This window comes from Physeter macrocephalus, chromosome 4, assembly GCF_002837175.3.
Source record: "Physeter macrocephalus isolate SW-GA chromosome 4, ASM283717v5, whole genome shotgun sequence".
Lineage (NCBI taxonomy): Eukaryota > Metazoa > Chordata > Mammalia > Artiodactyla > Physeteridae > Physeter > Physeter macrocephalus.
The window spans coordinates 67872424-67897554 of NC_041217.1; the positions used below are offsets into that span (position 1 = coordinate 67872424).

Sequence of the window (25131 nt, forward strand, 5' to 3'; positions counted from 1 at the left end):
AATAGAAGGAAATACAGTGTACAGCTGCATACCAATAAAATGGATGATTTTCTAGGAAAGTAACATTTTTCAAAATTGACTCCAAAAGAGCTAGAAAAGCCTGATCAGACAAATAATGACAGGAAAAAAAGTTTGTCAGGGCTTCCCTGGTGGCGCAGTGGTTGGGAGTCTGCCTGCCGATGCGGGGGACGTGGGTTTGTGCCCTGGTCCGGGAGGATCCCACGTGCTGCGGAGGGGCTGGGCCCGTGGGCCGTCGCCGCTGGGCCTGCGCGTCCGGAGCCTGTGCTCCGCGGCGCGAGGGTCCGCAGCGGTGAGAGGCCCGCGTGCCGCAAAAAAAAAAAAAAAAAAAAAAAAGTTTGTCAAAGGGCTATCCTAAAAAAGGTATCAAGCCCATAGGATATTATAGGAGAATTCTATCAAATCTAAATTAACTGATATAAAAGGAAGTTGAAGGATCTTAGAAACTATAAGAAACAGGGCCAATTCAGGGCTGTAGGAAGTTAGTCTCATCTGGGCAGTGCCATTGGGATGAATGAACTTCACTTGTTTTCAGTCATAGTGTCACTCTGCTCAAGATTTAAATTCCAGGGAAAGAGCTCCTGACTGACCCAGTTTGGGGTGCATGTTCTCCTCCAAAATCAGGCATGAAGTCAGCCCACCTACACACTTGGACTGAGGGGAGGTAGAGCTATTTAGTCAAAGGGAAATCAGGCTCTGTTACTGGAATCAGGGGAAATTCATAATGGATAGGAACACTGTCCATTATAATTGGATTGGCAAAAATTAAAAACACTCAACATTGGCAAGGGGGTCAGGAAATGGGTACCCTAATATGTCCTCCTTTGGGAGGACATGTAAACTGCTTTCTTTTTTTTTTTTTTTTTTTTTGCAGTATGCGGACCTCTCACTGCTGTGGCCCCCCCCGCCGCGGAGCACAGGCTCCAGACGCGCAGGCCCAGCGGCCACGGCTCACGGGCCCAGCCGCTCCGCGGCACGCGGGATCCTCCCAGACCGGGGCACGAACCCGCGTCCCCCGCACCGGCAGGCGGACCCCCAACCACTGCTCCACCAGGGAAGCCCGTAAACTGCCTTCTTAAAGATAATATGAGAGTATCCTTTGAGCCAATGATTCTACTGCTAGGAATTTATCGTGCAGAAATACACGTGTAGTCAAAATAATCATCCAAGAATGTTGGTCTTTGAAGTATTGTGTATAACAATGAAAAAGTGCTACTATTTAAAATGTTGGTTAAATACAATATGGCATAGTATCTGTTCTATAGCATACTATATAAACCTTAAAAAAATACTTCCATGGAAGAGCTCCATAATAAACTATTAATCAAAATATACCAAATGCATAAGCATATGTAAAGTGTGATCCCATTTATGGCCTTAAAAAAACTATAAATATGTATTAGATGCATATCAAAAAAAATAAACAAATATACTCCAAATGTGCGACAGTGGTTACCCACAGAAGGGAGAACTGAATGGGGATGGGGGGCAAGGACAAAATGGAACTCTCAATTTTCCTCTTTATATTTCTGTATTATTTGAGTTTTCATGCTCACGAGTATGAGTTTTTGCCTATGTGTAAAAATCTACTGTGATCCATATGCTTATACATATTGCTATAGACAGGAATGTGGATTGACATCTTTTAAACCTTAGCATCAGATGCAAGCTTTTATATACAGAATGGATAAACAACAAGGTCCTACTGTATAGCACAGAGACCTATATTCAATATCCTATGATAAACCATAATGGAAGAAAATATTAAAAAAAGAATGTATATATATAATGGAATCACTTTGCTGTACAGCAGAAATTAACACAATATTGTAAATCAACTATACTTCAATAAAGAAATATTAAAACCGAAAAAAAAAAACTTAGCATTGATTGTTTCTGATTTGTGAATTTATAGGTAATCTTAATTATCTTTTTTGCTTATCTGTATTTTAATTTTATTTTAAAAATTAGCAGAGTAAAATAATTTACATATAAATAAGTTGCTACCATGCAATGTATAAATAAAGGGACATACATTGTTACTATAAAAATGGGCATGAGTAAGTGAACAAGAAAATCGCAAAAGAAGAACTATGAATGGCTAATACTCTTAAATGCTCTAATTCTAAAGCATGTAGTTTGGCATAAAGTAAGCCCCTCAATAACCCAGTCATTGCAATTACTATTCCTTATTATTATAACAATATGTGAGTGTGAAATACGTGAGTATTATAGAAAGCTATGGAAACTACCCAACAAAGGAAGCTGCTAAATCCTGATTGCAAGAATGTTGCACAGTGAAGCTCTTAGAGTCCCAGGAAAAGGAGCCCTCTCCAAGGGCACCAACCAAACTCCCAATGAAGCCGTCAGTCACGTTGCTAACCTACCGGGAACTTCTCTGAGAAGTTCACGTCCTTCTGTTAACTATAATAGGAAAGAGCAGGGCAGAGTCAGCAGTCTCCACTGAGGACTCATCTGAAGTTTGGCTTCCTGAGAACTGGTGTTTATTTGCCATGGGAGGAAGGGGAAGAAGACATGAAAACAAGAACACAAATTCTTTGGAAGACGGATATTCAGTTTTTAGAAGACGCGTACTCGTCCTACACTCCAAATCTTTTTTCTCCCTCACTTCCTACCCATTACTACCTTCCCAAGATTCTTACCATTGAAAAGAAACAGACCCCAAATCAGTCTACACTCCAACCGGTACAGCGTTTAAAAGGTAATGTTGTTAGTGTAGTATTTTATTATAAAAGTAATATATGATCTGTACAGAAAATTTAACAGAGAAAATGAAAAGCACCAATAATTCCACCACCGTGAAACAATCACTTTTAATATATTGGCATATGTTAGTCTATCTCAACATTTTTGAAATCATACATACTTATCTAATTTTTCTCATGTAACCTGTAACATAAGCATTTCCCATGTTTCTGCAATCTCTTAATAAAGGTAATTTTCACTGGCTTTGTGGATGTATAACAGAAGAGTCCTGATGGTGAGAAGTGCTGAAGCACAGAAGAAATCAGCAGTCAGTTATCTGAGACCATATCGTCTGTGGTTTTCAAAACAGGGAGCTTCAGGATTCACATAGATAACTCTGGAAGAGTCATTCTCCTTTAGAACTGCAGCATCCTCTTCTCCTCCTTCAGAGGAATGCAAGACAGAAGACACCAGATCTTGGCCTCTCTGATTCTCTTCCCCAAGTCCCAGGCAAGACAATGACAACTAAATGTGGTTCTGGTAATCTGACGACTCTGTTTCTTCCTCTGCAACTTCCGGATACGAGAGAAGTGAATAGGTGACTGTATTCTCAGCCTAGAGAAAGCAAAAGGGAGCAATGGGGATCCACAGAGAGGTCACAAGAATGAAGGCAACAGAAGAAGCGGCAGGGGAGAAGGAGAAGGAGGTGGCTGGGATGGCTCACCTGCATTTTGGCAGCCTCTTCAGCATCAGTGAGATTGGCTGTGGGCAAAAAGAACAGAGATCAGCGGGGGCACTGCCTATCCACGCTGCTGCTTGAAGCGAGGACCACGGAACCCCAACTCAGGCCTGCAGGCCAAAAGCTTCATCCCCTACCCACCCTTGGTATCCCAGACATGGCCTCCCGCACGGGCCACACTAGCAGGGACGCGCTCATTTGTGCTGCACTCATTTCAGAGGATCACTGAGTTTTCCTCAAAGCAACCAGGCAACTTCGGGGATCTGAGATATACTGGGGAGGAGATGGGGGTTGTTGAGTATTAGAGTAAAGTAATCCAGATTTTTTGCCAGCCACAGATGGTGGCCTTTCCACATTGGCCAGATGTAGTATATCTTGGGAATATATTCTTCAAAGTTCCAAAGTTGGAACTTTGAAGAATCTGACACTTCCTGATCTCATAAAGAAAAAAAGCATGAGAGTGAGAGTCAGCAAGGGAGGCTGCAGGGAAGGAAAGAAGGAAGCAAGCAACCCAGCCAGTACTCTCCCTGGTAAATATCTAAAACTCTTCCAAATGTCCTCATGTTTTTGCCAATAAACTCACTTTGCCAGTGCGAAAAGCAGCCTCAGTAACTGCAAAGCAGCATTCCTCAGGAAGTGGGGAGGGAGTCTGAGACAATGCATCTAGTGTCTTCATTCATCTCCAGGACACAATGAGTCCCTGTGTGCCATGCTCCAACTTCTGGAACAAACCACGTCCTGAATTCTCCTTCTAATGCATCCCTCAACCATCCCGGCAACTTAGCTGTGCCTTTTGGGAAACCATCAGCCCCAATGCCTTCCTGTGAAATAAATGTCTTGTGAAATATATTTATGCCAGTGTAGGTAGAAGCAAACATCAAAATGGCTAATCCACTTGTGTTTGCACTTTTTTCTACAGCAGTTTGGCCCTGGTGAAGACTTTGGTCCATATCCCCATTTGGCCACAGGACATAGGGGCCTTGCTCAAAGCGCAGCTGGAGAGCTGTGCCATTTTGCTCAAGCTCTCAAACCTGTTGGCTCTGCTCTGAGTCATACTCCAGCCAGCTGAGGTGGAGTCCTCAAGGGCTTCTTTTTCCTGTCCGTTTCTGCTGTCCCCAGAGAAAGCTCCAGTTTCCCTCGTGCTCTGGCTTTAAGTGCAGTCAGGAAGTCACCTGGAATATTACTGCTCCTTTAACACATTCCCACTTGGGCCAGGGCTTGGATGGTCACTGACTCTCAGAATGTCAGACCTAGAAGGGCTTAGAGATCACCCAGGCCAACCCACTCATCTCTTCAATGAGGTGACTAAACCCCAAGAGGGGGAATGACACTCAAGATTCCATTATATGATAGTGACAGAGCAAGGGTCAGGCCTGCATTTTAATAAACCTACATGAGTGGGCATTAGAACCAAGCTTTGCCCACAGAGTAAAGCCCACTAATGCACCTAGTACCCCACAACTTTCTCAGGCCAAAATCTCCTCTTAATGTTCCACTAAGAGCTGAGCCCTGTTACCCTTACCCAATCATTCCATAGAGACAGAGTCTGCAGCAAATCTAGGTTTTATTCCTTAGAGCTCTTTCTCCTTTCCTCTAGAATTTTATCCCCTCAATTCTATTTGCCTTAGTCTTACAGCATCTAACCCCAGTCCTCTGCCAGCTCTTCCAAAGCTCCACAGAAAGACCTAAGTATCTCTGATGTCCTGCTCTGGAAATATCCCCAGCACTTCTGACCCCAGAAACTCAGACAAGGCCTTCGCCTCTCTATCTAGGACAGGTGTTCATCTTCTCCTTGTCTCCAGTGAGGTCCTCTTTAGGCCCAGGAGTTAGTCTCAGAACTGACCAAGAGATTTGAGCCCCTGCCCTCCTCCCACCGACCCCTCCCTCTCCTGTGCTCCCAGCAGAACTCACACAAGCAGCTTCTTGATGCACAAGGCAGGGTGTCATTGAGCCCCCAGAGGGGGGGCTGCACTCACCTGGTTCCTCAGGGAGGGTATCTCCCATTTCCCTGTGCTCAGGGGTTCCTGGGAGAGCTAGGAGGGGCACACAGGAGGTTAGTAGGATTATGGGGTAGGACCTGAGTCTTCAGGACCAAGGACCACCAGAGGCAAGATTTGGGTTAGAACCAACACACACCCTTCTCCCACACAGACGCCTCCTCTCCTCCCCACTCCCCGGGGACTGCCCTAGCCTGTAAAAGGGCTGGTCTAGAGAGATGTAAGTTGGCTAGGTTAACAGTAGGGACTCCTGGGACTGTCAGAAAGGCCATTCTATTGCATCCTTCTTAAGCTTGCTCTGCCTTTTAAAAATCACCTCTTTCTCCCTCTCGGTATCTCTCCCTGAATCTCTACATTTACTTATCATCAGTAACTGAGGTCTTGGCTCTGAACCAATTGCAAAGTGCTTTGTGAGGTATTAGTAGTATTATTTTCTCTATGTCAATGGCTCTGAGTCTTTTTTCCCTTTTACTTTCTCTGTATCTGGATATCTTTAGCGCTTTCTCTCACCAGCAAGCTAGCTTTTCAGTGTTATGAATTGTGACCCTTTGCTTATTAGATTTGTATGGCACCTCCCCTTCTCTCTCGGCTCTTTTACGTTAGTCCTATGGGGGAAGGAGGCTGCTTTCCAAGAGTTGAAGTTCTTCAGCTGATCGGTCAGTGAACAAATGTTTACTGACCCTCTTGCTGCGTGGCAAGCATGTGCTAGGTGCTGGCGGCGGGTGGAGGTGGGGGGGGAGCGCAGAACAAGGAGACGTGGTTACTGCCCTCCTGTGCTCTTGCCAACCCCTTTGGAATACAGCTTAGTTCTTCAAAGGTAGCCTACGTGGATTCCATGACCTGGAATACATCCTTCCGCCCTGCTTCATCTCTCCTTGTTTTCTGCCTCATAATGTATGGCTTCAATGGCATCAAACTGCCTACAGCAACCTCCTTACTCTTCCCCTGATCCCCATCCTAGCCACAATGTTTCTCATTTCCATGTCTTGGCCCCCATGCCTGGAATGCTCTTCTAGCCCCCTTTGCCTGGTTAACTGCTACCCTCAAGCATCACCTCCCCCATAACGATAACAACTCATACTGTGTGATGTTTGCTGTCTCTGCTAGCTGCCGACTCATTCACCCTCATAACCCTGTGAGGTAGGTTCTATTCGTGGCCTCATTTTTCAGATGAAGAAACTGAGGCACAGAGAAGTTGAATGTGATGAGAAAAACAACTTGTATTTTCCTGAAAAAACAACTTTGTTTTCCTGAGTTGCTGCCTAGGCATCTTACAGTATGATAACCTGCTTGCACCCAGAATCGGAACATTTAAGATAAGGACTTGAGTTTAGGATTCCCTCCATAAGTTTTCGCTTTGCTTTTCCTGGGGCACCTCTTAAAATAACCACTTAGAGTGAAGCCCGCAAAATAGTGTCCTCCACCCCAATCACCTTACAAGTAATAGCTGCTTGCTACACTGCTCTCTCTCTCCTGCTCACCCATCATGGGGGACAGAGGACTGCCACCCCGCTTCCCATTTCTGGGATCTGTAAGTAGCAAGTCTTGTGACTCTACTTCCTTTGTGTGAGTGTACCGAAACTGTACTTTCAATCAAAATGACCCCGGGGTTTTCACTTCCCCAGTCTGGGAAGTGAGATCAGATGCTGAGGGAGCATCCACCTACCGTGTGGGTGGCTTGTGCCTCCTCTTTCAGCAGGTCATGATCTGCATATACTTAAATTAATACACCAACTCCATCTTCTCAACATATTGCATAACTCCCCCAACGTTATCCAGCTGGTGAGCTGACGGGCTGGGATTTAATCTCAGGCCGTCTGGCCCCACCAGGTGTGCTTCAGTCACGACACAACACGGCATTCCTGTGAAGCCTTCTCTAACTGCCCCGGCCCATGCTGGGTTGCGCCAGCTCTTCTGTCCCCCATCACAGCCTTTGCATTCTCGAATACTGGTCTTATCCCCTCTAATTATACTGATCTATTTGCATTTCAGTCTTCCCCACAATATTATGAACTCCCTGAGGGCAGAGACTGAACTTCTTTATCCTGGCATCATCCACAGAGTCTATCACAGTGCTTGACACATAAGCAAGTTTGTTCAGGCCTGTTAAATGAATGAATGAATAAACTATGGGACTATATTTGAATGCTAAGGATTCTCTAGCCCAAAGATAAGGGTTCTAGCAATGTTTGGGGTTAGGGCCTTGACTAAGTAGGAACTGATAACCAGAGGGGCCAAGAGGAGGCACAAACCTGAAATCTGCTTTCGCCTGAGGCAGAACCAGGCTACTATGGCACCAGCAATAGCCACTGCAGCAATCCAAGCGACTACAGCCACCGCTATCGTCACCGACGAGAAGCTGCTCGAGCTGGACCCTGGGAAACACAGGCGTCAGAACAGGCAGTACCCGTCCCTGTCCCTCCTCCAACGCAACACTCACTTCCACCCTCAACCTCACCTGCACAGGATTTCTGGAACTGGGCTTGTGCCTCTCCCAAACCCACATTTCTCTGCTAATCAAATGAAGGCACGCTGTTGAGTGTGTAAGGGAGAGGGAAGGGTTCCTCTTAGCCCTCGGGGATGGCAGCGAGGATGGACCTGACGCCTCCACCACTGTACCCAGCACAGCCTTGAACTGTCAAGGACATGCCATGCCTTTGAGAGTGAATGGACATATCCTGAGACATGAGAAGAAATTAGGAAAACCTCAGCTCTTAGGAATGTCCAGGAGCTTAGAGAACTTCTGCACCAATGAGAGAGCTCTGTTCCACTGCTGGGCTCGGTGTGATGGGGTCTATATTTCAAAGTGGAACAACAGCCTTGTCACCTATCACCTGGAAGCTGAGGGCTCCAAGCTCTGGCCAGTACTTAGCAAGGTGCCATGCCCCTGCCCTTTGCCCCAGAGCCCAGTTTTCCTGCTAGGGCATTTCTCAGATCTCCCTGTAGGTCCACGTGACCTTACCCCTAATTGTCTAACCCCTCTTCTCCCCTTCCTTCATCTTCACAGAGTTCCCACCTTGGACAGTGATGGTCACAGGCTGTGATGAGTGCAGTGTCTGCCCGATAAATGCCGTGCAGTGGTACTCGCCACTGTGACTGAGGTTCGCTTGTGGGATACAGAAGTTGGAACGCAAATAGGAAAATGTCTTGGATTTTCCATTCTGGAAGAATATGACCTTATTCAGAGGGCTGTTTTTCCAGCTGTGGCACCTCAGCATGATGGGCTCCCCTTCCTGGAACACGAGGCTAGGGGTCTGGAGCAGCAGCCAGTCTGAAAGACACAAAGAGACCACAGGACCCAGGTTGTCTTGACTCAAATCTGAGACCCAGACCATCCTTACTGGTGGGCCACTGTGTGTGGAGGGAATCAGACACCCCTGGTCTCTAATTCTGGCTCCATCATGTATGAGCTCTGTGATCTTGGGCAAATAATTTAACTCTTTCTGGGCCTCCGTTTCCTCGTATGTGAAAATAGTCACAATAATACCATTAGCTATCTACAGTAGTTCCCGGCACATAGTAGGTGCTCAGGATATGCTTGTCTTCCTGTTCCTGTCCTGCCCAACAGGCCTCTACAAGAAGGATACAGGAGACCCAGGAGTACAGTCCCTTCCCTGAGGAAGGGAGGGAGGGAAGGACCCAGTCTGACATAGGAGACAACATGTGAGGGGGACACAGCAGAGTCAAGTGTCTTTGCGGAAAGTCACGGACATATAAATATTAGCTTATCTGGTGCATGCTAGTATATGTGGAATTTCACTTCAGCGGGGACTTTGTCTAAAGGCAGCAGTGACATGGGTGGGCCATTAGCCTGCTGTGTACTTTTTTCCCCTGATTTTCATCCTTTTACTGAGGAAAAAGATATTTAATTTCTTTGTCGTATAGGGAATAGAGGCTAAGGTGGGTACTTATAATCTGACCTCAGCCCACGCACTCCTTTTTCCTAAAGCTATAGGACAGAGTAGAGTTGGAATTGGAAAGAAAGGGTAGAAAACAATAGATACGTTGGAAGGGAGCCGGGACATGAGAAAGAAATGACAACAGCCACACGTGTGCTAGTCAACCACGCTTAGCCCCTTCAGCAGATCGGAATGATGCCAAAAAAGTCTCTACACTGGCTGCTGAGCCTGCCACAAATGCAGGTGAAAATGTTCAATACTGAGGGAGGGCGTGACAACGAAGAGAAAACTCTGGGCCATGGCTACAGTGGGACAATCCAGAGGGAAGGTGGGGAGCACCAGATCTTGCGACTCGGGTCACACAAGCTAGAAAACCCCACCTCTCCCACTGGGGAGGCACCCCTGCATTCCACCCATTTCCTCCCATACCATCCTGTGTATTCCTCCTCTTGAGGAACTCAGGCCCTGGCTAGACATTCCACTCCAGAATTAGGTGAGCAGTCCTGGTTCCCTAGACTGCCTCTTTTATAAAGGTTGGATTGGGGTAGGTGGGAATGCTGAGAATTGTGAAGATCTTTTTTTTTTTTTTGCAGTATGCAGGCCTCTCACTGTTGTGGCCTCTCCCCGTTGCGGAGCACAGGCTCCGGACACGCAGGGTCAGCAGCCATGGCTCACGGGCCCTGGATCAGTCACTGTTTGGGATGCAGGCAAGGGCTCCACCACTCCTGTGCCTTTCCTGGGATAGCTCCAAGCACCACCTATTCCTGAGGAGGGCCACTGACACAAAGGCCCAGGTGGGTGGCCACTTCTGCCTGGACCCATGTACCTTAGAATGCTCCTCCCACTGACCCCACCAGCTGGACTAAGGCTAAAGAACTGGCCTGAGGCCCTAGAGGGAGACTGAGCCACAGCTAGGGCCTGGCTAGAGGCCTGGGGGAGGCTAAACAGGGGAATAGCTTTCGGGGTGGAGCTTTGGGCTGAGCCTGTTGTTCCTCAGTGCCAAGTTCTTTACCTAAACTGCATCTACATGGACTCCAGCAGCCTGAGCAGACAGCCCCTCCGGCTGGACTACTGCCACTGCCCTAATAGGCTTCAGGATGAGTTGAGAAGCTAGAGGCACATTCTGGGCCAAGGTCTGGTTTACCTGGAATAGGTTTCTCAGCTGTGGTCCTAGATACATCTGGCCTGGGACAGGTTGAGGGGGAGGAGGTGGTGTTCCCCAGTAGCACAGATTGGGTCAAAGTGGTAACACTGGGAGAGTTCACTCCAGGACTAGCTGGTGAGTTGGGAGGCTGATGTTGTGGCCAGATTGACTGAGGCCTGGGTGGTGCTCGGCTGCTGCGTTGTGCTGGTGTTTGGGGGAGCTGGCCTGCTGACTGGCAGCAGTTGTGGCCACTCGATAGCAGCCAGGCTGTGCGGCTGGGCCTGCTGAGCTGCTGCTGGACATGAACTGGTGGAGATACTGAGGCCCACGGAGCTGCCCCTGCAGTGCCTGCTCTGCCTGCTGTTCATACCTGGCATTGAGCTTCTGGGAACTAGCGCCACCACCTGAGTAGGGACTCCCATTGGTGCAGTCGGCATTCTGTTGACTCTATCCTCCATGATAGTGGTTCAGGGTCCCCAAGGCTGGTGCTCTGGCTCCAGGCCTTCACATCTAGCTCTTCACCTAGGTCCTTCAGGGTGGTGTCCACCTCATGTGCCAGGGTTCCTTGTCAACGCACCTGCTGGTCGGGTGGGAACTTGCTCAGTCTTGGGGGAGGGATCCCTCACCTCCGCCCCTTCCTAGAGAAGCAGGAGCACTGAGGTTGAGGCCCTGCCAGGCCTCTGGGGCTTCCCTCCAGGACTGTCTTTTCCTGCTGAGCACAGAGGGTAGAGATTGCAGGCCTGGAGCTGCAGGCCCACCGGGCCTAGATACCTTTGAGGAGAATTTGAGAATTGGGTGAGGGAAGGGGACTAAGTGAAGAATAGCAATGACAGTATTCATCCTAATCACACTGCAGCTTTTCTCTGTGGAGAACGTTTTCTTGCCAGGAGCTTTGGAGGATCATTGATCTGTTCAGCAAACATTTATTAAGCCCTGTCCCGTGCCTGGGGCTGGATATAAAAGGTGGTTAAGATACAACTTTCACCTCAAGTTGCACAGAGGGCAGGGGGGCAGGGAAATGCTGATTCTTACCACCGGAACCTGACGGGGGAGGCAGTAGTATCTCCACTGAGCAGATGAGGAAACTGAAACTCAAAGGTAAATGAAATCATCATGTTTACAAGGCTAGTAATTTCCAGCACTAGGATTCAGCTGTGGTCTGTCTGTGCATTTGACTCTGCCATAAAAATGCAAGGATTTCTATGAATTAGGGATTTCCTTCTGTTTCTCTCATACCCAGCTGCCTGTCAGTGGCCTTGTCACCTTCGTGCTCAATCAGCACCGAGACAAAAGAGCCCAACATATTCTGGAAAATTTCTTAGGAACTTCCACCTCACCACACATACAAAGCAATGGGATACGTGAAAAGGGAAATGAGTAGACCAAAACCCCTTCAAACAACCCACAGCCATGCTTCCCAGTAAGCAGGCAATTCCCCTTTCCGAAAAACCTCTGCCACATAAGCAGATTTCTTCTATCCTCATTCCCCCAGACTCTCTCAGGCCTTCATCCACTGACCGGAAATCACATCCAGATGCACAGGGTCGCTGAGGCTGGTCTGCTCTCTCTGACACCTGTAGTCTCCGCTGTCATTGCTGCTGGCCTTAAAGCTATAGCTGGGCTGGTTCTGGCTCTGGATGAAGCTCCCATTATGGAACCACTGGGTGAGGTTGCCTTCATACAAGTCGGTCCCCTGACACATCAGCGTCACATAATCCTCCTTGAGCACACTGATCCACGCAGGCTGAATGTTCACCACAGCCTTCGGGAGACCTGCTGAGGGGCAGAGAGAGAAGGCAGCATGAGGAAAGGGACCCCAAGGGCCTAAGCAGACCCCAAATCTCAGATGATGGAAAACTGTGGCCATGCTGGAGACATCAAGAGAGGAACCCAACCCAGAACTGTTGTGCAACCAAAGGCAGTTCCTCCAACTCATGCAGCCCAAACAGGGGCCCCCAGGAACCCAGGTTCTCTCAGGGAGCTTGCCTCCTCCCCAGGGGAGAGGACAAGAGGTAGGGGAATGGGAGAGGGGGCAACAAACACACACACACAGACACACACACACAGACACACATACTACACATACATCCTTTGGGGAATCACTTTCCTCCCCTGTAAACTGAGGCATTTGGACACTAGTGGATAAACTCTCTCCACAGCTGAAAGAAGACAAATGGGGACATCTGGTGGAGGTGCCAGGCTGAGAGTCAGACATCACGTTTCTGTTCTGACTTCTTCCATTCATTTCTTTTAATGTATTTATTTCTTTTTATTTAGAAATAAATACATCTTAAAAAAAAAGAATGGAAGGAGTCAGATCAACAAAAAAGCTGTATTTATTCATTTATTTTTTGTCTGTGTGGGGTCTTAGTTGCAGCATGAGGGATCTTCGTTGTGGTGTGGGATCTTTCCTTGAGGTGTGCGGGCTTCTTTCTAGTTATGGCGTGTGGGTTTTCACTTCTCTAGTTGTGACACGCAGGCTCCAGGGCACGTGGGCTCTGTAATTTGTGGTCCGTGGGCTCTAGTTGAGGCACGGGCTTAGTTCCCTGACCAGGGATCGAACCTGTGTCCCCCGCATTGTAAGGCAGATTCTTTACCACTGGACCGCCAGGGAAGTCCCCATTCTTCATCCTTTAGAATAGACCTGTCCTGACACCCAAGCACAGAGGAGTCTCTGTGGCCTCAGAAGAATAAGAAAGAGGAGAAAGGCTGGCAGGCCAGTCTAGGGAGCTCGCGTTCAGTGGCCCAGGTAGAGCCACACTCCACTACCAGTCCTGGGAGGTGGAGAGGTTAGTGGTGCAGAGAAAGCAGTGCCCAGCAGTGTTCATCCCACCAGAACCGGTGGTATCTCCTATTTGTGTCCAGAGGAACAGGCCCTGAAGCCTTCAGATACATGCAAAGTAGAGGATTTATCAACCCATGGGGTTAACCTAAGCAAGTCATGTGATTTTGCATGTGGCTGAAACTAAAATGGCCTGGGTTCGTGATTTAGTTTGGAGAGAGGAAGGCAAGTGAGACAGAAGACAGTTATTTTCTGTGACAGAATCTGTGAGGTCTCACTGTAACAGAAGCAGAAGGCTGTGCCCCGTGGCTGCCCATCCCTGGCTTCCCTGGGAGGAAGGGAAGGAGGAAGGAGAAGGGGGCAGGGCATCTTGTGGCAGCAATTACTCTTTCCTGGTTCTACCTCAGTCCTGGGTTGCTGGTGCATCCAGAGCACCTCCAGACAGGGTGCAGGGAGCAGAGAGAGAGGGTAGCTGGGGGAGGGAGAGGATGTGGTAAGCACTTACCAGGTTTCCCAGCAACAGGAGCTGTAAGAGAGAAAGCAAAGATCAGCCTACTTTCTCATTAGATATGATGATTCATCATGATAAATAATCACCTCCTTGCAAATCTCCTTAACTCTCTTGCCAGTCTCTGTCTGCATTACGTTCCACCTGGGTTGTCCATGCCTTTACTTCTTCAGCTGTGTGTTAATGAAATTACCACATAAGCAGGCAGGTTGGTATCTCTGCAAATTTACTGTCTCCATATTCAAAAGAACACTAAACTGCCGTTCTGACACTTTTCTCTAGTACGTTTGCTCTCTGGCTCTTGGTAGGGACACTCATTTTTTCCTCACTCCTCAAACTTTCCAGTCCTTTGCCTCCAGTCCCGTCTCACTCAAAGATGATGCCTTCCTTTATCCTTCACAGAGAAAACAAACACAGTTAGACAGGAGGTCTCACATCTTCCCCCAACTAAATCATCTAACCTATTGCATCTCCATCCATCTTCCTTCCTTGGTTTTCACTGGGGACATCTCTCCTCCTATCTGTGGTCAGTCTCTAACCTAGGTCACATTCCCTTTCAATCCGCTCAAGGATTTTCCTCTCTCTGTTATTCCCTTTCTCCTCTGCCTCACCCATTTCTCCTTCTCAGATGGACCTTTCCTATCAACATAAATATATTCCAGGATCTTTCACTGAAAGGAAAAAATCTCACTGGACACCACATATAATTCCAAAATTATTTTTCTGCTCCCTTTCCCAGCCTGATTTCTCAATTCTTTTTCTACAAAGGCTGTCGTCATTTCTTCTCTTTCCAATCACTGTTTCATTCTCTGCAATTTGAACTCTGCCCTCACCAGTCCACTAAAACTTTTCTTGTCAAAATCACCAATGATCTCAATGTCAAATCAAGTGGACACATTCTATTTCTCTCCCAGGTTCCCCCATATAAGTGTATATCTTCACCATCTGCCCAGGTACTTGTGCCTGAAAACCGCAAGCCCTCTTTTATTCCTCTCTCTCTCTCCCAAAGCCCATCAGCCTTTGCCACCAGTAAAGTCGTGATCATCCTGCTTCCAGTTAGTTCTTGAATGCGTCAGCTTCAGTCCATGTCCACACTATTTTAGGTCACCAGCAGCTTTCTCCCATCTCCTAACTTATCTCTTCCCTTATTTTGTTCCCCCGACAATTCATTCCCCACAGAGAAGCTAGAGTTATTTTTAAAATAACAAATCAGATAATATCACTCTTCTGCTTACATGCCTTCAGTGCTCTTCCTTTGCTCTGAAAATAAAATGTAAATATTTACAAGGTCACACCTGACACAAGCCCTGCTCACCTCTCCAGCCTCATCTCGAGCCACACTTCCCCTACTCATTGAGCTCCAATAACACCAGACCTCTTCACATTCTTCAAACTTGGCGCTTTTCTGTATGCTGATCCCTCTACTCTAAACCTGCTTCCTTTGTATCTTCAAATGGCTTAATCCTTATCAGGCTTCAGGTCCTAGCTTAAAAGTCACTTTCTCAGAAGATTCTTGCCATATCATCCTGTTAATGTAGGCTGTTCTCTCATGTCCCCCGCAACAAGTGATCTTATCAGAGTATCCTGTTTACAGCTTCATAGCCATTTTCCAATTCATATTTATGCATTTGTGCTCCTTTATTTACTGTTTATATCCCTCAGTAGACTGTAAGCTCAAAGAGGGCAGTGGCCATATTAATTTTATTTGCCAATGCTCTGGAAATCATTCACTGAGTCCATCTAGTTGGGAGATAAGAGAGCCCAAAATTGCGTTGACAATAGAACGTAAAGATGAGGACACAGGCGTGAGAGAAATTTAAGACGGAGAGAGAACATGGCCCTTGAAGAGATATGGGGGTCTTGTAAATGGGTGACTAGGAAAAACATTAGTTGTGCTGACACAAATATAAATGTTAGGAGGAGAAGAACATTTGTGAGGGGAAGATGATAGTTGGAGTTTGAATGTGTTTTGTTTCTGAGCTGACAAATCAATTTGGAGGTCTCCAACCAGCAGGTGGAAATATGAAATTGTACTTGACACAAACAAGAAAGATAGGTTTGGAAATTATTGACACAGAAGTGATAGCTGAAAAGCAGAGTGTGTAGGGGTGACAATGTGGCAGTGCAGGGAATGGGTAAAGAAGTGGGACTAAGAGGAGGAGGAAGAGAAGAAACAAGTAAGAGATGAGAAAAGTAGAGAGAAGGCACCTTCCATTTATTCATTCAACAAATATTAGTGAATACTAAATATGTTCATACTCAGTATAATACTGTCACTGTGAGGGAGGCAAAGACCTTGTGCTTTAGGTCAGGAAGGCTGTCTCTTTTTTTTTTTTTTTTTTTTTTAATTATTTATTTATTTATATTTTTGGCTGCACACGGGCTTTTCTCTAGTTGTAGTGAGCGGGGGCTACTCTTCGTTTCGATGCACGGGCTTCTCATCGCGGTGGCTTCTCCCGCTGTGGGGCGCAGGCTCTAGGCACGCGAGCTTCAGTAGTTGTGGCACGTGGGCTCAGTAGTTGTGGCGCACGGGCCTAGTTGCTCTGCGGTATGTGGGATCTTCCCGGACCAGGGCTCGAACCCGTGTCCCCTGCACTGGCAGGAGGATTCTTAACCACTGCGCCACCACGGAAGTCCCAATGTCTCTCTTGTTCAGTGATAAATCTCCAAGTGCTAGAACAGAGCCTGCACATAGCATTTATTTAATGTTTAAACAAGGCAGTTTGTGGAATCTTGGAAAGCAGAGAATATGTGTACACACTGCCTGGCTCTACTTTTAAGAGTAGAATTGGAGCTTTATAAAGTAGGCAATGGAGCAGCACTGAAGGCATTTATGAAGTACAGTGACTCAGCCATAGCTGTAGTTGAAGAAGTCAAGGCCTCAGTGTACAGCATAGATTTGGAGAACAGGAGACAGGACAGTCAAGACTGGATCAGAAGGTGGTGTAAAAATTGAGTTACTGAGCAATGAAGACCTGAATATGGCGGCCCAGATGAGAATGGAAAAGATGGAGTAAATCTTTGTGACTTAGCAAGAGGGCAAATGGATAAAAATTCCAAAAGTCTCTCCCAGGAGTCTTGTCTAGGCATCACATTGGTATCACTATAGCAGAGGTAGGGAAGCATGCCACTACTCCAGGCCTGAGCTTCTCCATACGAAAAGTGAGGTAGTTCAGTGCTCCTTTTTCACGCTATTCTGCTTCAATCCATTTCATCCTGCTCATGGGAGGATACTCTCTCTTCCTCACCTCCACCTCCTGTCCCAGATACTCTCTCTTCCTCACCTCCACCTCCTGTCCCAGTATCATCCAGCATTGAGGGCCAAGGCTCCCAGAGCTGAACAGATTGTACTATCGATCATAGTACCTAACTTGGAAAGCGGCTGCATGTCCTCTGGGACCATACTGAAGCAGATTTGAGGGTAGATACTCTAGAAATTGAGCTTTGGGGAGACATTACTGGCAATAAGCCTCCCCTACTTGGCCTTCCCTAGACTCTTCCACCCACCAGCACTATCACTCCCTGGTCCCTAGCTCACAGCTGAGAACATGGTCAGCAAGGAGCGCTCAAGTGCAGCCTAAGATCCTGTCTTTCTATTCGATCAGTGACAGGATGTATCCCCATGTTTGAGCAATGCAGAGAGACATGCATGATTCCTCTGGTCCCACAACTGATTCTAGAATTGCATGGCTTATGTATTCTCTGATCCCCATCCACTGGATAACCCACACCCTCCTGTGCTTTTTCCCAGGGGAATCTCCTTTCACATAAAGAGAATAGGCTTCTGCTGCCTGAAGTGGTTTCAGGAGCACAGAGAACAGCCACTGCCCCCAACCAAAATGTGTTCCTCCCACCTCCTATTTGCCTAAGACGGCATTAGCCCTCCCACCTAAGATATGGTCCCAGTGAAACACAATTTCTAAGGAAGGCAAACACCTTGGCCACTCATTAGTCCTTCAAGTCTAGGTCACTAGACTTTCCTCACAGCTGGCTCCGCTCTGGGGGGTGGCAGAGCACCAGCGACCTTGGTGCCGAGTGAAACTGGCAAAAGACTTAAAAAGAAATGAACTCTGCTGGGCTTCCCTGGTAGCGCGGTGGTTAAGGATCTGCCTGCCAATGTAGGGGACACGGGTTTGAGCCCTGGTCCAGGAAGATCCCACATGCCGTGGAGCAACTAAGCCCCTGCGCCACAACTACTGAGCCTGCGCCCTGGAGCCCGCGAGCTACAACTACTGAGCCCACACGCCACAACTACTGAGCCCACGCACCTAGAGCCTGTGCTCCGCAACAAGAGAAGCCACCGCGATGAGAAGCCCACACACCACAACAAAGAGTAGCCCCCGCTCACTGCAACTAGAGAAAGCTCACGTGCAGCAAGAAAGATCCAACTCAGCCAAAAATAAATTAATTAATTTAAGAAAAAAAGAACTCTGCCAATTTCATAATTTGCCAAGGCCAGCAAGGTTGTCAGAATCTGATTTTCATCAGCCTGCCTTCACCCTCCTGACTTTCCTGACATGCTTCCCGCGCCAGCCCTCATCCTTGCCCAAGCTCAGCCCCAACCGAGGTGGCAGCAGCTGAGTTAGAAAAGCTTGCCTGCCTCTGTCTCTGCTCCACTGCCCTCCTGGGGACCCTGCCTCACCCAGGAATAGCAGAGCCGTCCACAGTAGCATGTGGCCCGAAGGATGGCAGGGTGTGCAGTCAGCTCGGTCACTCCTGGCAGCAGGGAGGACTAGGAATGAGGGGATCCCCATCACCTCCTGGAGCGAGCAGGTTGGCTCTGACAGCCCAGCACAGCAGGCACAGACTTCTCTCGAGGCTTGACAGATTCCACCGCAGAGAACAGACAAATTCTGGAGTCCAAAAGAGGAAGTGAAAAGAAGTGGTTTTTTTTTTATCACTGGCTCCTCCCCTTCCACCCTCTTTCATCTCAACTTTTCCCTCCCAGAAGTTTCAGGGCTTCCCAGAATCAATCTGGCTCAGTCCCACTCCAAATTCACAGAAAATGTGGAAACTGGGAAACAGATTCTCCTCTTCCTCTGGGGCCACAGCTGGGCTCAGCCTCTGGGAGGAAGAGGGGAATAAATGGTGACCCAAACTCAGCTCAGAACCTCCTGTCTGTCTCTCTGCTTAGAAAAGGCGATGGAGGAGAGTGTGTCAGCAGACTCCCCATACTTTTAGATCTATTTAGAGGCGCAGGCACTGGCATCAGACTCCTCCTGAGATCGAGCATAGCAACTTGAGGCCAGCCCCCACCACTGGATTTTCTTTATTATCATAATCCTGACTCTGTTTTGGATTGTGGAACAAGGACAAAGACGTGTGTCAGAGTGGCACTAGGATGATCACACCCACCCTCTTATTCCCCTTCGTCGTTCACTCTTGTACTCCTCTTGTACTCCTCCAACAAATATCTTTGAGCAGCAATTAGCGCCCTGGTTCTTTATCTTTCTTACCCATCACTGTTCTTATCACTGTGGCATGGTCAAAGAGCAGGGCTTTAGAGCTGTGTAAGTCTAATTTTGAATGACAGGTAGCTTCTCAGAACTTCTCAGATTCCTCACCTGTATAAATGAAGATTAGCATGCCTGTCCTTCAAGCAGGGTTTCTCAGCCTCAGTACTACTGACATTTGGGGCCAAATAATTCCCATTGTGAGGACCTGTCCTATACACTGTAGGATGTTTAGCAGCATCCCTGACCTCTACCCACTAGAATGCCAGGGGAACCCCCTAGTTGTGAAAATAAAAATGTCTCTAGACATTGGCAAATGTTCTCTAGGGGGCAAATTTTCCCCTGGTTGAGAACCACTGCACTCAAGGTTTTTGAAAATTAAAAGAGAATTTGCATGCTAGCAAAGTCCCTGGTGCGTTGTGGGTATCCAGTAAATGCTAGTTTCCCTTTTTTTGCTTTCTGTAGTCATTCTCATCAACATTAGTTCACCCTCAACATCTCCAGAATATGAGTTGCTCTGGGGTTTCTCTTGGGACCCTCTGCTGGGGCCTCTCTCCCAAAAGCTCTCTCAGGAAGCGAGCTGTAATACTCAAGGAAATGACATTGTAAAACCTGTTCTTACACTCTGTGGTCTTCAGAAACCTCAACGACCACACTCCTTTGGCCAGGGCTTTTCTGCTGGCCCCGTTCTACCCCACCTCCCACCCCCAATCTACCTCCAACCCTTATCTGATTTTTAGGTGAAAAAATTTCTTTAACCACTGAAAAGACTCCAGTGAGCTGACATCAACACTTTTTTTTTTAACATCTTTATTGGAGTTATAACTGTTTTACAATGGTGTGCAACACTTTAAAGGTTAATTTATATAATGGGACCCACACATTGGAGCCACCCCACTGGACCAGACCACATTTTAAATCTAAACCTAAGTCAGCCTGCACTTAACAGGAAAAACCTGTCCAGGGTAACATACACCAATCGCAATCCTCCAACTCAGCTTTACTTAGCTTACCTTACTCTAGAAATCAGGACCTGTTAGCCTTATAAGGAAATTCCCAACCTCCTAGCCAGTCATGCCCTGTCTCCACATTGCCTCTTCTAAAGCTCTATAAAACTTGGTCTTGCCCAAATCCCTTGGGAAGAGTTCTCCACTGCTTATGAGGAACTGTACTACCTCAATCCATGGCTTGTTTTCCCTTGAATAATGTTGTAACTAAATTGTTTTAGTTTTACCATTGGACAGGTCAGGCATATCTCATTTTATTGTGCTAACTTAACTGCACTTTGCAGATATTGCATTTTTTACAAATTGAAGGTTTGTGGCAACCCTTGTTGAGTAAGTCTATCAGTGCCATTTTTCCCTACTGCATTTGGCTCACCTTGTGTCTCTGTGTCATATTTTAGTAATTCTCACAATATTTTGAACTTTTTCGTTATTATTATGTGTTATAATGATCTGTGATCAGTGATCTTTGATGTTATTATTGAAATTGTTTAGGTATTTTTAGCAATAAAATCATCTTAAATTAAGGTATGTATGTTGTTTTATAGACATGATGCTATTGCACACTTCATAGACTACAGTGTAAACGTAACTTTTATATGCACTGGGAAACCAAAACATTTGTGTGACTCATTTTATTGCAATATTGTCTTTATTACAGTGGTCTGGAAGTGAACCCCCAATCTTTGCAAGGTATAGCCTCTATTGTCAATGAGGTGTGATGTGAAAACAGCTACTGAAGATTCCAGGGTTGGCTCCTAGATGAAGGTGAAGGTTCCTACAGAGCCACTGTAGTTTGCTACCTCTCCAGCTGCTCTCCAGTATCTCTGGTAAATTCTCTTAGATTGAGCTCCACATAGTACCCATTTGAAGCTCAAGTTTGTTTGTTCTAATCCTTTTAGGTGGAAATTTGGGGTATGAGAGACTTCAGATATTTCATGGTGAGACCTAGTAGGCCACAACATTTGAGTTTATGCCCCATCTGAGCTACAGTGTAAGCACCTTCAGGAGGTACTGACAGATCTCAGGAACAGTGCTCAAGCGGTCAGAAACAGTAAGTCTGGTTGAACTAGGGAGAATTATTTAAATGAGGGAAAATAATAGGTGCCCCTGAAGCAAAAGAAACCATGATGGCAGCCATTAGGAAACTCACAAAGCTTGAGGTAAGTCCACAGCATGAACTGCTGAGGGACTTGGGGAATTAAATTAAGACAATAAATGTGGACTGTACTGAGTGCTCACCACGTCACTCTCAGACTCCTGGGCTAGGATAAGCTGGTCAAGGAATGGGTTAGAACAACAGTGGTCACATGCCAACCTCAGGAAAATTTCCATGTAACAAGGTACACTGTTAAATACCACGTAATCAGGGCTTCCCTGGTGGCACAGTGGTTAAGAATCCACCTGCCAATGCAGGCAACACAGGTTCAAGCCCTGGTCGGGGAAGATCTCACATGCCACGGAGCAACTAAGCCTGTGTGCCACAACTACTAATCCTGTACTCTAGACCCCGCAAGCCATAACTACTGAGCCCACGTGCCACAACTCCTGGAGCCCATGCACTTAAAGCCCATGCTCCACAACAAGAGAAGCCACCACAATGAGAAGCCCACAAACCGCAACAAAGAGCAGCCCCCGCTCGCTGCAACTAGAGAAAGCCCGCACACAGCAACTAAGATCCAACGCAGCCAAAAGTAAATAAATACATAAATTTGCTTAAAAAAAATACCACATAATCTGGTGGCACATCCTTATTAGGCATTAATTTGGCTCTAAGAGATCCAAGGCTTAGCTACAGAAGTGGGACCCTCAAATATCAAAGAATTAAGCTTGCCACCTTCTGGCACACCTGCCTACTTTATGTCTGATAAATGCGGTCCAAGAGGCTATAAATATCTACAAAAATGGCAACATCTTACTAAGACAACCTAGAATGACAACGGCCGTTATAGGGAATCTTCCCGTTAGACAAGATGGCTCATTTACGAGTGCACTTGAAAGTAAGAGTCCTCAAATCAAACAAACAGAATGGGATACCTATTTTAATTGGTATGCCTCCAAAAGGCTTCAAGAGTCCCAGAGAGCTTCATTGAAAGATTCATTGCAAAAGGGTAATGAAAAAGTAAAGACACAAGAGGTACCTAAAACAAAAGACTACAAGACTGATGTGACTACTACTCCCCTCTGTCCTCCTTTACCTGAGTACCCACAGTCTGCTAATCCTCTGTCTGAACTGCCTTTCCACTCCGAACAGACTGTAGAACTGTAAACAAAAGTCTGCCAAGTTAGCGGCCTTACAGATACCCTGTATCTACCCTCAAAGGAAGGTCACCAAATGGCCCCTCTCAGGGATGGTGAGACTGAGGGAGTCTCTGGTAAACTGCTATCAATTATTCCCTTAAACAGCCAAGGGGACACTAAAACTAAGATTAATGGAAACCCTTGTTAAATTCTGATAGATACCAGAGCTACACTCTAAATACCTCATGCTCCAGAGCCTCCAGAAGGGATCCTGGAAAAACTGGCAGAAGCTGGTGAAGGATGAGGATTCTTACCACAGTCAGGTCTCCCAGATCTCTGTAGTGCCTGGTCAAGAGAGGAAAATAAAATTTCATGTGGTCCTTTCTTTTCCAAATTCAGGCTTTTTTGATTTTGGTTTTGGAGTACCTATTGGTTGTCAATTCTTCTCTCCCAGGGACAGCTATTTTCTTCTGTTTGTCTCATTTTGTGTTGAGAACTGGACTTGGCAACCATCCGGTCAGGGCCCCCAAAATATGGCCAGGCAGAAATATGGGTCTGTAGTGTAAGCCATGACAGTTTTCTTCTTTTTTGCAATACAAGTGGCTGACTTAAGCTTTGATTGCCAAGGCATCCATTTCAAGGGGCGGCCCTTTCAAAGAAGGCTGTCTCAGCTAAACACAGTACCAACCACACAAGTAGATAAAGAGCCGGGCCACCTCCACTCACTGAGGCTCCTTTGTTTTAGAGATTTTGGTACATTTAAATAACTGACCAATTGGTCTACAAGGTTTTTCTTTTATTCCATCCTGTCCTTTAAATTCCTGCTCTTATGTTTTAAATTCACCAATAAAGAGTGAGCCCCGCAAACCCTAGGACCCACCCTCAGCCCCAATAAAAGCAGAACCCCAGGCCCACATGCACTCTCTGTCTCCCCATGACCTTGCTGTGTGGCCCCAGGTGTGCTGTGTAATTTCCAGGTGTTATAAGTAATGAGCCTCTTTTTTTTTCAAAGTTTCCTGATGGTTATTGCTGAAGGGCATCTGGCAATCATTATAAGAACCCCAAGAGCTGGTCCAACCACAACACTGGTTATTGATAGGCTGAGATCAGCACAAAACAGGGTTGCACCCCATTGGCTTCTGGGGTTCTGCTGACTTTTGCCAGCTCTCAGGGGAATTGTCTAAGTCTTCTTTCTCGTGGCTATCTCTGCAAGTCACTCTGGACCTTGGGAGGGTTCGTATCTTTTGTACCCTCTTTCAGGACGCCCTTGGGTTCATGGGGTTGTTCAACACTGCCAGAATTATTTACTATTTTTCCCAGCTGAAACCTGACAAGATATTTGAAAGGATTTTTTTTAAGCAGCTCTATGGTCAGAAGTCGGTCAAATTGGAAGCTGATATTCAGAGCCTGATAGGACCTTTCTTTAAGGCCGTCTTCCCTAAGCTGAATGAAAGAAAATACTAAAAAAAAAAAAAAAAACCCTACAAATCTAGAACATAGCGTTCTTTTGATTTGTATCTTAAAGATTTCCCTGATATAAAGAAGCAAAATGAAGATAATATATAGTTGGATGGGTGGATCAATGCTTTGAGATCATTCAGGCTGCAACCCAATTCTTTGAGGAATTAAAAACAACTGTCCTGGGACTTCCCTGGTGGTGCAGTGGTTAAGAATCTGTCTGCCAATGCAGGGGACATAGGTTCGAGCCCTCGTCTGGGAAGCTCCCACATGCCGCAGAGCAACTAAGCCCGTGCGCCACAACTACTGAGCCTGAGCTCTACAGCCCGTGAGCCACAACTACTGAGCCCTCATGCCACAGCTACTGAAGCCTGCGTGCCTAGAGCCCGTGGTCTGCAACAAGAAAAGCCACCACAATGAGAAGCACGCGCAGTGCAACTAAGAGTAGCCCCTGCTCGCCGCAACTAGAGAGAGCCGGCGCACAGCAAGGAAGACCCAACACAGCCAAAAATTAATTAATTAATTAATTAGGAAAAAAACTGTCCTTGTCTTGTAAGATCAGAAATGCAGCTCTAGAAAAAATGCAAAGCCAACCTATCCTTTTTACCAATTCCCAAACCTCCCCATTCATCTCAAAAATCTTGTAGGTATCATAAAATTCTAGATATAGAAAATAAAAGTCCTTCTTGGAGGAACTTGCATTCTTTCTCTGTGCCATTTCTTTGAAATTCAGACTTCAGAGAAGTAATCCTTATTAGGAAAAAAAAAAAAGGAAAGGCTATTTGGAAACTACATACATGAAAAATTTTCAGTCTTCACAAATATTAGTAAAAAATTTAAGCCATCTGAGCAGGTAGTTTTAACTTATTCCACCTGCCAGAAATACAATTTTGACCCAACTGTTCTTTTATAAACCACTGAGTTTTGTATTATCATAGCTGTCTCATGACTAAAATTTTAAAATGAAAGTTGTAAGACTTCTGTTTGCATCTGTCTGTATGTTTATGTATGTCTATATGTTATAATACATACATACATAGGTTTTTTCTACCTTCAGGTGGTACTGCCAAAATTAATTTGTAACGAGCTCAACTTAATTGGCTTAAAGAAATTTAAGCAGTTATATAAATCAACTATACTCTCAGTAATACAGAAATTAACCCAAATGTTTGCCAAGGTCAC

The 25131-nt window shown here is 46.3% G+C and overlaps 1 protein-coding gene across 2 annotated transcripts; it reads right to left on the reverse strand.

The window, feature by feature from the left end:
- Window positions 1-2875: 2875 nt before the first annotated feature.
- On the reverse strand, window positions 2876-18619 carry LOC102983864 (low affinity immunoglobulin gamma Fc region receptor II). Of its 2 annotated transcripts, XM_055083943.1 has the most exons (8): window positions 18436-18603; window positions 13791-13811; window positions 12022-12279; window positions 8477-8731; window positions 7713-7835; window positions 5440-5496; window positions 3449-3486; window positions 2876-3339 (listed from the first exon to the last, which is right to left on the reverse strand). In XM_055083943.1, the coding sequence occupies exons 1-8, from the start codon at window positions 18545-18547 to the stop codon at window positions 3250-3252; spliced, it is 954 nt and encodes a 317-aa protein (XP_054939918.1). In that variant the 5' UTR covers window positions 18548-18603; the 3' UTR covers window positions 2876-3249. The 2 variants fall into 2 exon arrangements, with proteins under 2 accessions (XP_054939918.1, XP_023972606.1); XM_024116838.3 differs by lacking the exon at window positions 5440-5496 and having other exon boundaries at window positions 18436-18619.
- Between the last annotated feature and the right edge of the window lie 6512 nt (window positions 18620-25131).